Below are 18,254 nucleotides of genomic sequence, written 5' to 3' on the forward strand. Positions count from 1 at the left end.
ACCATTCCGCTAATTTAGTGCGCTAAATAGTTGCAAATTTATCCCTAGGAGCCAAGTAGTGATAGCAGCAGCGCATTTACGCTTCCAAAAAGCGTAGTGCAGCGCGGTCCAATCCCGCTATGCTACCGCTATGCTACGCTACCAGTAGCATAGCGCTTTCACCGTTGCTGGAATTAATGAAAGGAAGAGATGAGAAAGCTCACAGAATTCAACAGACAGAACTGATGAAGACAGATTGTGGAGCCCTTGAAGGAAATTTGTGTGATATGGAATATTGTAGCCATGAATCAACCAAGGTGCGTTTGGTGAATCAATCAAGGTGTTTTTTTGGGCGACACATAAGGGTGTTTTCTAAAACAAAGCAAGTCAAGGACAGTTCATGAGCAGTCCGTTTGAAATGTTCGGCATATAGCACTTTTGTGGAGTGAATCAATCATAGGTTCTCTTTGGATTTGAACAGTTGTTACATTCTTGAGAGTAGAAGTTTGCATTGAGAGAAGAGAGAAGAAAGACATAAATTTCGAAAAAAGTTATGATGTGATACAGAGTATATTATGGAGAGAATTAGGTGTTTTTTGTGGGGGGGGGGCATGATAAGGTTCGTAAGCATTAACTACGTAGCGCGGGGATTATTTCCGATGAGGAAAGTTGATGACAGTACGTGTTCGATGGAGTTTAGGTCCGGGACTATAATCGATGTCATCTTCCTGAGAGTCATCTAGAGGGGTCTTGATAGTCTTCGGGATTTTTTTGGTGAGAGGGGCGAGTGTGTCGGGGAGCTGGTTGGATGTGAGGTCGGTAGCCTTGGCATCGACGGCCTGGACGGCTGGCGCCTGAGTCTCGATGGTCGTGACGGAGGGTGCTGGGACAAGAGCCTTGACGTTAAGCTTCTCAAGGAGTTTCTTCATGAGGGCAGCCTCGTCATCTTCCTTGTCTTGAGCTTGGGACTTTGGGCTGACGGTGTCTTCCTTGTCTTCATGATGGGCCTTTGAGCTATCCTCATCTTCCGCGTCTTCATGATTGCCCTTCAAGCTTTCATCCTTTGAGCTGTCATCATCGTTCTTGTCTTCATGATGACTTTTTGAGCCTTTGTGCTTCTTGGGCGCTTTGACACTCCGAAGCACGGCCTCGGGGAAAACCGCGCCACCGCTGGATTGGATAGCCTGGGCATCCGCAAACAGCTGGGAGAAATTCGCAAAACTTGGCTCGTTCGGGAGCGTCTGGCCGTCGAGAGAGTGCGACGGTTGGATGGGAAATGCCCCGCCGGCTGCCATGATATCCGATGCGCTGAGTAAACTGGGTTTCTCCGCAAAGTGTCAGATTTAAATCATAACTGTGATCTCAACGAAAGACTACTCACTCAGGGTTGAAATGGTTTGTTGGAAGAGACTCAGGCGGGCTCAATCCTCCAAGCACGGCCATTGAAGGATCGGCTAGCTCGGAGCGAGCACTGAGTATGGAGCCCAAGATAGGAAGGGAGCCCACGATAGGAAGTCCAGTTGAGGGGGCGGCGACAGGAAGTGCAGACAAAGTGGTGCCTGCAGGCATGCTTTTAGACAGCTCACTGACAAGGGGAAGGCTGGAAAGCGGGAGACCGGATAGCGGAAGACTGGATAGCGGAAGGCTGGATAGTGGAAGGATGGATAGCGGAAGGCTAGATAGCGGAAGGGCCGACAAGGCCGGTAGGGCTTCCGTCGGAAGAGCACGTGTACCGAGTATTCCTGTAAGCTGCTTGGTTACTCCGGGTTCCACAGGCAGGACTTTCTTCAGTGCTGAAAAATTGTTTACCACGCCGGGCAGGTTCGATAAGGTGTCGGATACTGGCTTGTTAACATCTCCAGTTACCACCTGAATGATACCCGGGATTGATGGCTCATCTGTTCCATCAAAGTGAGTGTGAAGAGTGAATATCAATATTTCCACTCAAACTAAGATAGAGGGATCAAATGAGAGCATACCAGCAGACCGCTTCATTTTGAGGGATAAATCCAGGAGGCTGGTTCGTAGACCATGCTCGTCGGATGACAGAAGAGGATGGAGAGGTCTATGTGCCCCCAAGCTGGCGTTGAGAATGTTACTATCACCGATGTGAATGGAATTTTGAAGCTTTGAGCGGTCTGCCTGGGCGTGGGCGCGTTGATTCACGCGTCCATTGGAGTTCAAACTCAGGGAGACTGCCCGCGCACGAGGGTCAAGTGATAACAAAGATGGGTGGGCACGTTTTCCGAAACCTTTGGGAACTAGGCGGGTTGGAAGTTCTTCGGTAAGGACAGCTTCGCTGACGAGCGGCGAATCAAAACTGCAATCAAAACTGTAAGTAAGTAATATCTGTCAGTTTTTTTTGTATCCTGCTTGAAGTCATATAGCGAAATAGAGATAGGCTCACCTCAGGTCACTGGCATCTGGTACCGGAGTGGCCATGCCCACTTGAGTTTGCGCAGCCACAGAAAGAGACACAACGACGAAAGATTGAGAAACCTTCATGATGAGAAGTGGATAGATCGATTTGAGAGATGTATCCCGGGGAATTTTATGACTAGGTTGGATAGTGGTGTTGACAAGAGTGCGATAAGGAATAAGCTCAGGTTATTAGTTTGAAGGGAATAGTTTTTCGCTCAAGCGTACCAGTAGAGGGAGTACTTTGGGTGGGGGTTGAACGATGGAGAGCACTGCTCTCTTGTTTGTTCTTTGAGATAGCAAGGGGACCTGGAGAAGGGTGGGTGGATGATGAAAAGGGATGGAAATGGGGTTGAAGAGACTCTTATTTATACCCCATTTGTCCGAGTAAGAAGTGTGAAGCCAAGCGGCCAGGGCTCCATGAGAGAGCGATTTCTCTTCAGACAAACCGGATTCTGTCCTAAACTGTTCAGATGGCTGATGAGGTGAATTGTTCCTCGTATCGTCTATTTGACTGACAGGTCACATTTCACTCGCACTAACCTGCCTTCTCTTACAGGCACACTCATTGATAAACACCCACTGCCAGCCTCCTTCGACTTCGACAGGGCAGAATACCAATGTTCGCTCAAAATAGAATCTTTTGGGGCTGTGAATTCTAGACTCAAGTCATGCCCGGCTGGTGGGCTTGCTATGCCAAAAGGATTGTGGCGAGGTTCACGAATAGGCACATAAAGTAAAACAACTTCCACCCAGATGGAGAAAGAGGGAAAGAAAAATTCCCTCTCGAGCGAAGCTAAATACAGCCAGAGCAGCGAACGCTGGATTGCTCGAGTCGCAACCAGACAATTTGAACCAATCTTCGCTAACATGAGACAAGTATGTCATAGTAGACCCTGTCTGCGACAGATGCAGCCGAGGGCCCGGCAATGCTCTATGGCCTGGGCATCTTGGGGCCAGTTCCTGGGGTTGAAAGTTGAAACTGAACCCAGCGGGGGATTATCCCTGGTGGAAAATTTGTTTAATTCTTCCAACTTCACGCCGGCCGGCCCGAAGCCCTACCGTTCCAGGGGAAGAGTAGTCCGGTCGTCTAGCCCCTCGTGATTAAGGTGAGGCCGAGCTGACGACAACTTGTTTCAATGACCATCAGGGCACTCTCTTGGAGTCTTACGAATGTCGGCTGACTCCAAGGGAACCAATTTTAGATTCGTCGACCGCTGGAACAAGTGTCGGACCGAACTCTGAGTTCACTCGGTCTGCTACTTGAAAAGGAAAGCTCTTTCCCGGCAGCTATGTATAGAACAAGTCAATTTTGTCACCTGCTCTGTCGGCTCCAGAAGGCCTTCAAGCGGTCTGGCTCAACTTCATTAAAAAAGTATTCGGACTTTTGACCAAGGTCTACGTTTTTATTCCGCCATCTCCAACTTAAAACAAGCGTTGTCAGGACTTGTCAATTTTTATAACTTCGAGGCTCCAACGTGTTTATCTTCGTTCTCAACCAGGTATGAATTAACTGTTACTTCCTTTTTATTGGTTGATCAGCTGACCTTTTGGAAGCAGCTCAGCAAATATCTGCGTATAAGGAACCGGCAGTTTTACATCCAGTCCACCGAACACAACCATCATGCGATTTCACTTCTTCCGCCCAATAACAATTTTTGTCGTTTTGAACTCCATGCTCGCTGGATACTGCATTAGCGTGGGGTCTGAGGTGGTTGTCTTTGCCAATTGTGGGAAAAGTAGAATCGTAGCAGATAAAGTGGTGGCATGTACTGTTGGGAGTGTAACTTGCTCTGGTCGAGGAATTGGTCAACCTGGCGTCATCAAATGTAGCGATTCAGCAGGAGTGGCCAGTGTCAAAAGCTACACTGACTGTCCGACCAAATCCGTCCCGTCATGCGAATCCGCAGTCATAAAGGAAGGCCGACTGAGCAAAGTATTATGATGGACAAATGGAATATCACTCGGCCCGTTGAACATTCAGACTCTTTTTCTGCTCTGTTTCTTCTATTCCAACCTCTCAAATAGCAACCTTTTTCGTTGTTTCTGAAACTGCACGTATCTCATGATAGCGTAGCATGATTTTTTCCAAATAGATAAATTTGTTCCTTAAGTTTACCTCTTCAACATGTCGAGATGAGATCAGCTGTTTCAAAGTTTCCATCCAAGCAAAAACAATTGGTCCTATCTCAGCCTGATCAATCGGTAACTTCGGTTGGTTTCACTTGCAATGTCAATGGATGAGGGTGCACAACCCCAAAGTCCTTCCTTCGGGTGAAGACCCTCAAGAAAAGCCAAATTCTTCTGAAGAACTGTTTTTCTAATAGTTGTTCTGTTTCGGGGAGTGGTGGGCTGAGTTCTATCTGCGTCTACGCTGGAGTTTTCTGGAGTTGAAAGGAAGAACTTTTCATGTTTTTGTTTACGGTGGGGCTCCAGGCGGCGAGATATCTCCCCTTCCGGCGTCAGGCTGTACTGCGAAGAGGGGGCGGGCGGCCGACCGTCCGGGCGGAGCGACCTCTCCCAGGAGGGCTGTATGGAGGCTTTGCGCCTCGTGCCTCCGAACGCAACCTCCGAGGGAGACTTGTGTTTGTGTTAAGTTTGGTATAAAGCCTGGGTTCCTAATTATGCTGATCTCTTTCTCCCTTGAATTTTGTTGTAACCCCGGACTGGGTTGCTGTTAGGGCTCTCCTAGACCCCCTTCAATCTACATGTATATAAACTTGTCTCTCAGTTTCTCTACATGTAATTCACTTCAAGGATAATTAAATTTCCCAAAAAAAATACTCAAAGTTTGAGGTTGGGAAAATCATTGAAAAAAAATCACTCTGTACTGAAAAAAAAAGCAAACTGAGCGTGCTCAGCCAGAAAAATAAAAATGTGTCGGACTGAGTAAAAAACAATGGGGCACATTTTTGGGGTGATTTGTTGGACGGGCCTGCACAAGGCCCGCATGGGCCCCTAAAACGCCCGTTGGGCCCATTGAAAAAGTAGTATTTGTTTGGAATTCCCATGCTCTGCTAAAATGTGACAAACTGAACAAAAAACATGGGGGTACATTTTTTGGATGGGCCTGAATGAGGCCCACATGGTCCCCACAAAGCCCACTGGGCCCATTGAAAGAGTAGCCTTGGTTAAGAAAGCATATGCTCAGCTAAGAAATAAAATGTGTCAGACTGAGTAAAAACCCTAGGGGCACATTGTTGGGGAGGCTTTTTGGACGGGCCTGATGCCAGGCCCGTATGGGCCAACAGGGTTCCAAGGAAAAGGAAAGGGCCTGGACATACATTCTGTGAGTGCACAAATGTCATACAGATGTCAGAAGCCCTTCAATATCTTCTGTTGATTAGTGGTCAATTGGTGCTGTTCTGAAACATCATATGGGCATTCTTAACCAAGACTAATTCTGGGTTGGCCAAACCAGCTTTGGGTGGGCCCTGACGGGCCTGATGCAGGTCTGTCAATAAGCCCTCCCCAAAAGTGTGGCCCCACGTTTTTTTACTCAGGTTGACACATTTTTGTTTCTTAGCTGAGCATAGGCATTCTTGACCAAGGCTACTCTTTCAATGGGCCCAGTGGGCTTTGTGGGGACCATGTGGGCCTCATTCAGGCCCATCCAAAAAATCTCCCCAAAAATGTACCCCCATGTTTTTTATTCAGTTTGACCCATTTCACATTTTAGCAGAGCATGGGAATTCCAAACAAATACTACTTTTTCAATGGGCCCAACGGGCCTGTTAGGGGCCCATGCAAGCCTTGTGCAGGCCCGTCCAACAAATCACCCCAAAAATGTGCCCCATTGTTTTTTACTCAGTCTGACACATTTTTATTTTTTTGGCTGAGCACGCTCAGTTTGCATTTTTTTTCAGTACAGAGTGATTTTTTTTCAATGAAACTTTGAGTATTTTTTTTGGGAAATTTAATTATCCTTGAAGTGTAATGTGATTGTGCGCATCCTCTTGCCCGTTTCTCATCAGGTTATGAGTAGAGATCGCCAAGTGGACCCGGGTACTCGCGGTGTTTTTTGTGATATTCAGACACCCGTACCCCTACACGGCACCCGCGGGCGGGTACTGGCGGTACTTTTTGCGGGTACTGCGGGTACTTGTGCTTTTTTTTATCCAACACCCTCACTCTATGACAGCTACAGACTGTTCATCGGGAGTGATGGTTCCTCCCAATGACCGGGCTCTGTCCCAGTCATCGGGAGGGTTGTTTCCTCTCGATGACCGGGATAGAACCCGCTCATCGGGAGTGATGGCTCCTCTCAATGACCGGGATAGAACCCGCTCATCGAGAGGCTTGTTTCCTCTCAATGACCGGGATAGAATCCGCTCATCGAGAGGCTTGTTTCCTCTTGATGACCGGGGTCTGTCCCAGTCATTGAGAGGAAACAACCCTCTCGATGAGCGGGTTCTATCCCGTTCATCGAGAGGGTTGTTTCCTCACGATGACCGGGTTCTGTCCTGGTCATCGAGAGGGTTGTTTCCTCTCAATGACCAGGATCTGTCCCGGTCATTGAGAGGGCTGATTCCCCTTGATGACCGAGATCTGTCCGGGTCACCTAGAGGGTTCCATTCCCCTCAATGACCGGGGTCTGTCCCGGTCATTGAGAGGGTTGATTCCTCCCAATGACCAGGATCTTTCCCGGTCATCGAGAGAAAACAACCCTCCCAATGACCAGGACAGATCCTGGTCATCGGGAGGGCTGATTCTTCTTGATGCGGTCATTGAGAGGGCTGTGCTATTCCTCTTGATGACCGGGGTCTGTCCCGGTCATTGAGAGGGCTGATTCCCCTTGATGACCAGCATCTGTCCCGGTCATCTTGAGGAATCAACCCCCTCGGTGACCGTAACAGCGGGTACCCGGGTACCTGGAAGACCCGCCTGCCGCGGGTATCCGGGTACCTGGTGCTTTTCTGCCCAAAATCCCGCACCCGGACCCGTACACGGCACCCGCGCGCGGGTACCCGACGCCATGTGGTGGGTAACCGACCACGGGTGCCGGGTACCCGCACGCGGGTCCACTTGGCGATCTCTAGTTATGAGCGCCTAAAGTTTCTCGCTACAAAAATCCTTGAAAATCATCATTGACAAAGGTAGCCCAGCGTAGGGCCTAATCAACCTGAAAATCTCCCTCATCAGCACAGGTAGCCCAGAGTAGGGTATAATCAACCTGGAATTTTTTTTCTCTCTATCTCTCTTTCATCTGAAATCCCTCCCAATCTGCCACCAAACATCTCTGTCATCACACACTGGAACCATATCTTGAGCTCTCTAAACCTAGATTGTTTGCATCCTATACTGCTGATTAAGCTACTGTGGAGTAGCTAACCATCAGTATATCCTCACCTGGGCCGCTGGGTGTTTGGGGCTGAACAGGCGTAAGGGTCATTCGTGTGGTCATCAACTCAGCATTGGAACTCTATCTCTCTTTAGAAAATCATCACTATTGTTTTTTTTTTCTTGTTTTGCTTTGTTTTTATTCTTCTCCGAATAACCCAGACCCATATCCCCAACCTTTTGTCTATCTCACCGCCCCATCTTTGAAAATCCGCACTTTTGAATCCTACCGACAAAACTCAGAGGTGTCACAATTGGGTAGAACGACTGAAAAGCTCCCGGTGTGCCGTAGGTATGTTGATTGGGGTGGGGTGGTGCTGTTGCTGGCTGTTAAAAGGGGGCATTTGCGCAGGAGGTGTTTGGAGGATCGACACTGCCAGCAAAGTCCGGCTTGCATCGCCATAAAATCATGGGCGTCTGGTGTGTTGTCCAGATGGCTGAGTTGGTGGCCAGTTGGATGAGCGAGGAATTGTGGATCGGCCGGCGGGAAAGCTGGGAGGGACTCTGCTTGCATTGCCAAAGGGGTGTTTTGTTGTGATGTCGATCGGTTGCTGATGTGAAAGTCCTGTTGTTTTCAAATGATGTCTACCAGGGTGATCATACCGTCATATGACATTGGAGGCCGTTTAGGTGTGGCTGTCTGGTAGTCATATTTGAGTCTTCTATTGAACTATTCCTGGATAGCTGGTACCGAGCTCAGTCCGTCTTGAAGAAACATGCCGGCCCACGTGTCCCTGGTGAAAGGGACACCCATATCTTTGAAGTTGTTGAAAATATCGGAAATTTTGGCCGCAATCTCCGGGGTTGAAGAAGACTCTGAAAACAAGAACAATTTTAGACAACAAAAAAGACTCATCATGGATGCACGGCTGAGTGTGTGGAAAAGGGCACGCAGATTTTGATACATCTGGTGCAAGTTGGAGATATGCTGTAGGCCTTGTTGCAGGCTCCGGTCAAGTGAGTTGAGCATTATGGATTATCCAATACGCTCATGAAGGAGGTTGGTGGCGGGGTGATGGAAGAAATAATGGAATCCAGTACCGTTCAATCGGTCTTCATTGCGGACTTGTCCATTGACTGCGCCAATGATGGAAGCTGTGATACGGTCAATTTCCGCCTGTGTTTGCCTAGCTTTGCGTTCATCTTTGGGCATCATGGGGAGTGGATGGGTGTGCAGAGTCATCAGGGGGAATTCCAGGGGTGGGGGTATCAGTGGGGGGCAGCTGATCACGGGTTCTGCGACTACAGGCTGGTGCGCCTGGTAGGCTTGCAATGTCTCGTTGGTTGGTGTTGCCCGGAGTAGTGACGTTGGTGGCGGCAGGGGACAACATGGTTTGGAGGGGAAAAAAAAGAGAGAGAAAAAGATTTACGGTTTTGGCAATAGGTGAGGGGTGTCTACCCGCAAACCCATGGCCCCTTTTTGCAAGGACCAAATTGCCCACCAACCCACCCCGGTTTCAATCAGCAGCCGCCAAGCTGTTTTCCCTCTGCGACTCAGACACGTGCCGCCGACTCCTACCGGCCCCAGTTGTGAGCTCACCGAACCTATCGCAAGAGTGTCACAGACAGGGATCCGGCCACCTACTTAGATCCCATCGCCCCGCACCCACCTAGCTCAGCAGGGAAGGACTGACCTTCCCCTGAGCTAGGTAAGCATTCCACCTCTCCTTCTCTCCCATTGCTCCTTCTCCTCTTCTTCTTCTCTTCTCTTCTTCTCTCAATTGTATGTACAGGGAGGGACTGACCTTCCCCTGAGCTAGCTCCTTTTGAAATACAAGCTGCACAGTTGTTCCATAATCCCTCCAAGGATCCTCCCTTGCCCTTCATCCCCAACCCTCTGCGTCCCTCTTCGCTCAGTGAAGCTCCCCTTGTTGGGAGCTTACACCAGTACCCCCTCCAACGAGTCAATAATCCCAGCACCCAGGCCAGTCAACGCCCACGGCCTTGGACAAATGAAGCCACAGCCACCAAACAACAGAGGAAACCGTTGCCCGCATGGTGGAGCTTGGGGATGTTGCGGAAGACTTGGCCAATGTTAATTTTGAACACGTTCTGGCTGAGGAGTCGACAACAGTTCCAATTGTGGACTAAGGTGCGTCCCACCATCTATGTGGTGATTTCAAACTGTTTTGTAATTTTCGCCATTACTCTTCTCCTATTCCTCTCAAAGTGGCGACTCCCGGGAATGACGCTTTCATCACCGGCAAAGGAGATCTCATGTTTAATGGTGTCAAGAACCAGCGAGTGACCATTCACGGAGTCTTATACTGTGAGATAGCGCAATCAACCCTCATATCCCTTGCAGCGCTCCGCAAGGCTGACACACTTTTTGCGTATGATATAAAACAGGACTGCTTCAATATATACTTGAAGTCAGAGGCCCTAATTATCCGTTGTCCTTTTGTGCCATCCCAAAACAGGTGGACTTTTCCCTCCCCTTTGTTCCCTCAACCTGTTCCACATATGTCTCCTGCTTTTTGTTCCCATGCTTGCAATAAGATCTTGCCATCAACCAAGCCAAATTTCTGCCCGGTGTTGACTGATGTCCGTGTCCAAATGAGACAACATCCTTTCGTGACCCCACTGAACATTGAGAACAAGGACAAAAACACCGTCCCTGCTAACAGTCTTGACAAAGATGAGACCATACTTCTATATTTTCATAGATTATTCGGCCATGCCAGCATGCGTTGAGTTCGGCAAATCATTCAGGAGAAACCCTGTGCGGGCCTACTGTTATCCCTACCAAAAGGTGAAGTTAAGTGTGGTGTCTGTGCCAGGGCCAAGAGTCTGAACAAGAATAGACTCTCTTCCTCTGATTTTGAAATCAGTAAGCTTGGAGTAATCACCACTGACATTGTTGGACCTTTTGAAGTTGACACGTTCAATCAAGGACGTTTTTTACTGACCATCCAAGATTTAGCAACTGGCTTTAGCAAAGCAAAAGTCCTGGTTCAAAAGGACCAAACCAGCAAACACCTCATCGGGACAATCACGAGGTGGGAGCGGCAGACCAGAGACCAAGTGAAGATCGTCTGCGCGGACAACAGCTGTGAATTTTTGATCACAGAACTGGCCAATTTTCTCCAAGGTAAAGGGATAAAAGCCAAAAGAGCCCCTCCCTATCAACACTACCAAAACAGAGTGTGAAGCCTCCGCGTACCGCAAGGTTTCACAAGAACAGTCACAGGCACATTTCCCACTTGACTATATTCTCCGGTCCTCGCACCTCTCCTAGCCGGCAGAGATCCCTGACTCATATCTCTCCCAGCTAGGTAAGCCATCCCCATTTTCCCTATTTTCTCCTTTCTTACTCCTCTCTCCTTGTGAGCCCCCCCTCGAGGACTCCCAAGACGAGATTACATAAGCCTTTCGACGGAATCTTAGGTTCAGACTCCCCGACGCCCTCCTAGCTCAGCAGAGAGAAACTAACTTCTCTCCTGGGCTAGGTGAGCTTCATTTCCCTTTCATCCTTTCAAGTTGTAGCTCAGCAGAGAGAAACTAACTTCTCTCCTGGGCTAGTATTGTAATACAAGAGTGGTGTCCTAGAATTCCTTTTTCCCAGGCTCCAAGCCTGTGTGCCAGCCCAGCCTTAAGCCAACAGTGAAGAGTCCAAACGGAATATTACACTCCTTCTCCCCCTTCCCCTTCTATCCCTGGTTGTATATACTCATGAGAGATCCCTGACTCATATCTCTCCCGGGTAGTGTTCCTTCCCCTTTCCCCCTTTGAGCGATTCATAGCCCCGTTGTGGAACCACTCAAAGGGGAGAATAGAGCTTGGAAGGGAAATGTATAGCAACACTAGTACTAATGTAAGCTATGCAAGGGTGCTGATGAGGCTGCCTTCCTGACTAATGCTGAGGGGATGAGAGTAACACTAAGAAAAAGAAGAAAAGGTGTGGCTGATTTCTACTTGATCTTAGGAGCTAGTACTATGAGCTGACTACTGACTACTGAGGGTGAGAGTGTTGGAGCAATGGTTGAAGGGGGGGAAAGCAATTGGCAATGGTTCAATGGCAATGGGTTGATGAGAATGGGCACTATAATTTCTGTATCTAAAATTCTCTATAAATTCTGCATAAGGTACAAGTGAGGGAGGAAGGACAGTTCTTATATGAAGGAAGGATGAGCACAGACAATGAGGAGTTCTGGCTATGGGAATGAAGGTTATACAACTGGGGAAAGGTTCTGGCTATGGGAATAAAGGCTTGTACAAATGGAGAAGGTGATGTGAACATAGTAACTACTTGTAATGATGAGCACTACTGAAAGGGATAAGCACAGATCCAATGATGTAATGTGTACAATAGGCATAGTACATAATGAGTAATGTATGTAAAGGATTTAGTATGTGAGAAAGTATCTGTAAAAAGAATGTGATGTAATGATTCAACTAAGCTACTAATGGAATGAGTGTTGTAACTAATGAAGACTGTAAGGTTTCTGTAAGTCTTATATCCTCTATAACTACTGAACCATTGAAGATAAGGGGGTACTATGCATGAGTGACTATAGGTGAAATTTGGCGTAGAATCTGAATATGCAATAATAATGAGGTATTTGTGAAGTGTTATGGGGAAATGGGCATTGTAATGATGAATATGTATAAAGGAAAGCAATAAAATACTACTTATGGTTTGGAATGGAGCACCACATCCTCCCCCAACTTATTGTCTGTCCCCAGGCAATGCACCAAAGAGAAGAGTGATCCAGAAAGAGTTGAAGAATGTTGAGTCCAAGAGTCCAAAGTCCAAAGTCCAGTGTTCTTCCTCCAAAAGGTGAAATCCAAAGTCCTGAGTAGTAGTCCAAATCCAGAGTCCAGTGTCCAAAGCCAAGGAGAAAGAGTCCAGTGTCCAAAGCCAAATAGAATCCAAGTATAATCCAAGTCCAGTATATCTGAGTCCAAGGTATCCAAGTCCAATCCAAAGTCCAATAGTCCTATGTATCCAGAATATCCATAGTCCAGTATCCAATCCAAAGAGTCCAGTTTCCAAAAGAAGGTCCAATTATCAATGAGGGGTGAATGTTTAAGAAGATCTAACTCTGCTGAAGGCAATATCCTTGAGACAGACACATATTAGACTAAATTCCACTCTGAAGAATACAATAATTTTCCTGCCTGACAATGAGACCAAGGAAGAATGCAATGCAATGATGATGAATGATGGGGTTGATAATTGTAATTTCTGAAGGTTGTGAATGATTTGGGGTTGAATGACTGAATTTCTGAGTGTCTGAATATATAATGTAAAGTTCTGTGAAGAGAATTTGAAGTCCAAGGAAGTTGATAAGCTGTCCAAAGAGTGTTATTGTTCCAATTGGGTGGTTTCTGAAAGTGTCCCAGCAGCTACTAGAAGTTCAACTAAAATTTTCACAGACCTAGAAAAATCTAAAGGGATGTAGGAATTATCTGAAAGCCATATGCCAGTATTACCAATCTGTCTAACTAATCCTTTATGTTTATCATAAGTAACTAGATGGCACCTGGTGATGGTGTGACCCTTCTGAAAGCAATATAAACACTTATAATTCTTCTGTTTGGGAATGGTTGAAGAGATTTGATTTTCAGGAGTGGGATCCATAGGGAAACTGACCATGATGGTGGAGAAGAATGATTTAGGAGAATGAATGATTGATGATGATAATTGATGATGGAGAAGAATGATTGATGTTTTAGAATAAATGGATCATGTGGCAGGAATCCAGAATTCATGATGGCAGGGAATGATTGATTCTTCATGTTCAGTGCTGGCCACCTTGGAGTTCACCATTTCGTCAAAAAAGCTTTGATTTTTGTCCAGATGGGGAATGGAACCTAGGTCCATACGCATGTGCTGTCGAAAGAGGGGTCCTGTTGTCTGAGCGGGGGCTCCATGCGGGAGGCGCGCGTGCGGAACATCGGAAAAAAAGAAGGAAACAGTCGACCTGTATCTTCGGAACGACTCGATGAAAATCTTCGAGACCGAGTTCATTCGAAAGAACCGATTCTGCAGATTAAAATCGTATATACTGGTTATTTTTAAGGGTTGAGTATCGATTGTGTAGGGCCGGTTAAAGATCCAAGCGAAATCCGCGGGCGCGCGTAGTAGGAATGCCGTGCAGTTTAAGAGACCATCTTCCTTCGCATATAACTCCAAAACCCGTCGATGAAATTCTCTAATTACGATCTTATTTGAAAGGCAGGGACGAGGAGATGAAACTAGAATAGATTAATATTGAGATTCCTTTCGGCCGATAGGTCGCCGTAAACGTTTAATGAATGGCACCCGCGGGGCCGCGTAAATCCTTGGGAAACTTTGAGGGGTTATATCTGCTAAACAGCTCAATAGAATCGTCTAGAACCGAGTTCAGATGAAAGTCAAGATCGGAAAGATCAAACCTGAAACCGGGAATGTTAATTTTGTGGCCGGCCAAATGGTTGTTGGAGCCGTTCAAAGCATCATTATAATTTTCCGCGGTTTTCATCATATAAGAGTTGAAAGAAGATGAATACATAATGAAATAACTTTAAGGTAGCGCCAAGGAGCTGTCCAATTAGACTCCTGACGCTGGCCAATTGATTGAAAAAGGTTGCAGGCGGAAAGAATGACGTGAAAGTGTTCCAAGAATTAATTAAACTGGGTCGAACACCAGAGTCAATATTAAAGGAATGAAAGAATAACCACGCCAAACGATTCTGAAAGATGAAGGCTTTCATAGTTACGTCATAAAGTGAAGAAGAAACAGTGTCTATAAGGTCCAGGTCATTGGTCAACGGAAAAAGTTCCGTTATCGCGTTTGATATCCGTGATGATTTCCTCCAACGCCACTTCCACGCCCTCATCGCCGAAAGATAACATTGATAACTCAATAGACTATTTGTCCAATACATCCATATCCTCTTTGCAGCTCGACGAGGAGGCCGCTATTAGACCTGCACATGAATTCCCGTTCTCTATCCGAAGAGCGCACTTGTTTGTCAACAACGTCCCCGCGTACAACGCTTTCACAAGGGATAGCTTTAAGCCCGAAGAGTTCAATGCCTTGCGTCATCATATCCAGCAAGGACTGCTCCCCTTCGCTCGTGAGAACCTCAACAACCCGGTGACCGCACGAAACGCACGACTTAAGTTGTATAGCCGGTTCCACAACGCCTTTGCACATGTATGTTGACTGGATTCTGTATGTATATGAAGAAAATTTAGAAAGAGAGAGTTGATTATAATACTATATTTTTTTATCCCTGTTTTTATTTTGATTTATAGATGGATACTCATTCCATAATAGATGCCATGGTTGAGGAAACTGAGGAGAGGAATGCCCTGGAGCTATTAAGGATGAGGGACCAAGTGGAAGAAGAGAAAAATGGGTGGAGAGTAGAAGCAGAAACGGAGAGGATAAGGGCTGATGGTAAGCTCTATTTTTTATTCTTTATTTAGGATTTTTACTAATGCTATGCCTTAATTTTCTTTTATGTCTTTTGATTTTTATTGTCAGATAAGGAGAAGGGAAAAGAGAAAGAGAAAGAGGGAGAGGAAGGAGAAATGGAAGAAGATGATGTAGTGATAAAAGAAGAAGAGGTGAGCTTAATTTTATTTTAGTTATTTTTATTTGAGAGTATTTTGAAGCTGATTGATTTGTTTCTGATTTATTTATAGATTTGATTTTTATTATGTTTTTATGTTTTTTTTTTTGTGTAAGAAGATGAGAGAGAGAAAAGAGAAGAGAAAATGAATTGATTATTCCTTATTTATTGTTTTTACCTGGAGTGGTATTCCTTGACATGAGTTGCAGCAAACCTTCTGGCCAATTCTGTGCCATCCAATTCTTCCAAGATGTAAGATCCTCCTGGGTTTTGAGCTTTGATTCTGTAAGGGCCATTCCATTTATTTTCAAAGAGCTTGCCAAACTGAGAGTCCAAAGATTTATTATACACTACTACTAATTGACCTTTCTTTAGTGGCTGCCTTGATGTTTTCTTCTTGTTCCAATAGTCCACAGAGTTCTTCCTGGAGTCCATAAGCTGCTGGTGTGCTTGCTGCAAGATGGTATCCCTGTTTTCAAGCTGCTGAGTCCTAGCCAGTAAAAGATTCTGAGTTGATTCTACCTTTGACCAATCCACTCCAAAGAAGGTTTCCAATTCTAGGTCAATGGGTAAGATGGGGGGCTGTCCAAGAACTAGTTCATAAGGTGAGTAACCAGTTGATCTTTTGGTGGAAATTCTGTCTGCAAATAAAACCAAAGGTAAATAATTCCTTCACTTCTTGCCTTCTTTTCCACAGAGCTTGACCAAGGTATCCTTAATTGCCTGATGTCCTCTTTCTACCATACCATTTGCTTCAGGATAATAAGGAGTGGTGACTTTGATTTTGATTCCAGATTCCAGAAGGGATTTTTGAAATTGTTGTCCAAATTCAGAGCCTCCATCTACTGTGACTGACCAAGGGGCTCCATATCTGTAGATCCAATTGTCCAAGAACCACTGAGAGATTTTCTTTGCCTGAATCTTTTCTAGTCCAACTGCTTCTACCCATCCAGAAAGGTCATCTCTTGCAATTACCAGGTATTTCCATTTGCCAGCTTTGATGTGAACTGTATCCAAACTGACTCTTCCAAAGATGGTTGCTGCTCCTGTAGGTTTCTTGGGTTCCATTGGCAATTTTGAACTCCTCTTCTGGCAAGCTTCACAAGACTGGACCCACTTGGTAACACCTCTCTTGAGACCTGGCCACCAAAATCTGAGTTTAATTCTTCTGTAGGTTTCAACAATACCCCTGTGACCTAAGGATTCATGAAGGGAGTTAAGGATGGAATTCTGAGCTGAAGGAGAGGTGACTACTATCTGGGAGAATGGTTTGTTGATCCTGTGCAAGACTCCATTGGAAAGGAAAAAGTTGGCTGATTTGTGCAAAATTTGCTTGAATTCCAGGCTGCTGCATCCTGGAGGTTTGTTCATGGTTGAAAGGTATTCCTGGAGGTGCTTCCAAATTCCTTGCTGCAAGTTGCTTACCTCCTCCCCCAACTTAGCTGATGTCCCCAGAAGCAGGCCAAAAGAAGAGTGTTTAGTTCCAAATCCAGGGTGAGGTTTGATCCAGGTTTCATCTTCATCAAAGCTAGGACAATCATCTTCATCAGAATCAGGGGGCCTTCTTGAAAGTCCATCAGGTAAGGTGAAAGTTTTTCCAGGAGTGTGAAAAAGGTCATAGGAGAATAACTGAATAAATCCAATCCATCTGTTCATAGGGGCATTGGGAAGTGAAGGGTTGTTGATCATTCCAATAAGGCACTGGGCATCCACTCTGAGTTGAAAATGTTGGCCCCAAAGTTTGGTTTGAAGTTTCTTGAGGATCTTGGCAACACCACAGAGTTCTAATTTGGATTGTGAGTACTTTGATTCCCTGGGTGAAAAGACTACTGACTCATATAACACAGGCCTATCCAATCCATCTGAATCCTGTTGAGTGCACCTGCAGCAATAACACTGGAGTCCACTGAGAGTTTGATTAAGCCAGCATCAGGTCCATAGTCCAATTTCTTCAGGGTGATGTCAGTTCCAACAATCCTCTTGAGGTCTTCAAAGGAATCCTGGCAATCTTCAGTCCAATCCCAAGAGGAGTCCTTCCTGGTGAGTATTCTGAGTGGAGCAGTAATGGTTGAGTAATTTTTAATGAACATTCTAACATATACACAGATACCTAGGAATCCTCTGACATCTGAAGGAGTGGTGGGAGTTGGCCAGGTTTCAATCTTGTTGAGCTTCTTGATGGATATTCTTCTTCCTTCTTTACAAACCACATGGCCAACCAGATCCAAAGCAGGTACACAGCAAGCAAATTTCTTTCCAGAGATGGTGAGTCCAGCTTCTTCAATTCTGAAAAGGATCCTCTCCAGAGTAATGGCATATTCATAGATAAATCTTCTGATCTGGGGGTTGTCCTTTGGGGTTTCTTCATTGTAGTCAGAGGTTGGTCCTTTTATACCTCCATCATCCACAAAGATTCCCATATGTTGAGGTAATTCATCCTGGAGTATCCACATCATTTGGGCCTGGTAAACTGCAACTGAATTGGTGGCTCCTTGGGGTAATCTGGTAAGTTGAAATCTTCCAAGGGGTGTTTCAAAAGTGGTCAAAGGTCTGGATTCTGGAGCTAATTCCCTTTCATCATATCCTCCATAGCAAGCCCTTCCAGTGAATGATTCAATGAGTTCCTCTGTCTTTGGTGGTAATCCAGCGTCCTTAATGGTGACTTTGTTGAGTTTCTGAAGGTCATGTACAATTATGAGCTTACCATCCTGCTTCTTTACACAAAATATAGGGCTGGAATATCTGGAAAAGGATTGTTCATAGAGGCCAGTGCTGAGTCTTTCCCTTACCAATTCTATAACCTGATCTTTGATGGGTGCAGGGATTGGAATTGGTTTCTGTTGCCAAGGTTCATGGGGAATGACTGGAATGATATAAGGTTGTCCATAGGTATGTTTGAGAAGGCCTCTTTCTGTTTCTACAAAAGCCAAAGCACCTTGTCTCATCACAAT

At 45.9% G+C, this 18,254-nt stretch overlaps 2 protein-coding genes across 2 annotated transcripts; both read right to left on the reverse strand.

Moving 5' to 3' along the window:
• Positions 1-629: 629 nt before the first annotated feature.
• PtA15_7A785 (uncharacterized protein) lies at positions 630-2,484 on the reverse strand (the record flags this gene model as incomplete). The annotated part of the gene is made up of 4 exons (XM_053171428.1): positions 630-1,296; positions 1,361-1,877; positions 1,959-2,299; positions 2,387-2,484. 4 exons carry the CDS (start codon positions 2,482-2,484, stop codon positions 630-632), a joined length of 1,623 nt encoding a protein of 540 aa, XP_053022611.1.
• A 6,392-nt stretch (positions 2,485-8,876) lies between these two features.
• PtA15_7A786 (uncharacterized protein) lies at positions 8,877-9,068 on the reverse strand (the record flags this gene model as incomplete). The annotated part of the gene is made up of 1 exon (XM_053171429.1): positions 8,877-9,068. One exon carries the CDS (start codon positions 9,066-9,068, stop codon positions 8,877-8,879), a length of 192 nt encoding a protein of 63 aa, XP_053022612.1.
• Positions 9,069-18,254: the final 9,186 nt, after the last annotated feature.

Source organism: Puccinia triticina, chromosome 7A, assembly GCF_026914185.1.
Source record: "Puccinia triticina chromosome 7A, complete sequence".
Classification (NCBI taxonomy): Eukaryota; Fungi; Basidiomycota; class Pucciniomycetes; order Pucciniales; family Pucciniaceae; genus Puccinia; species Puccinia triticina.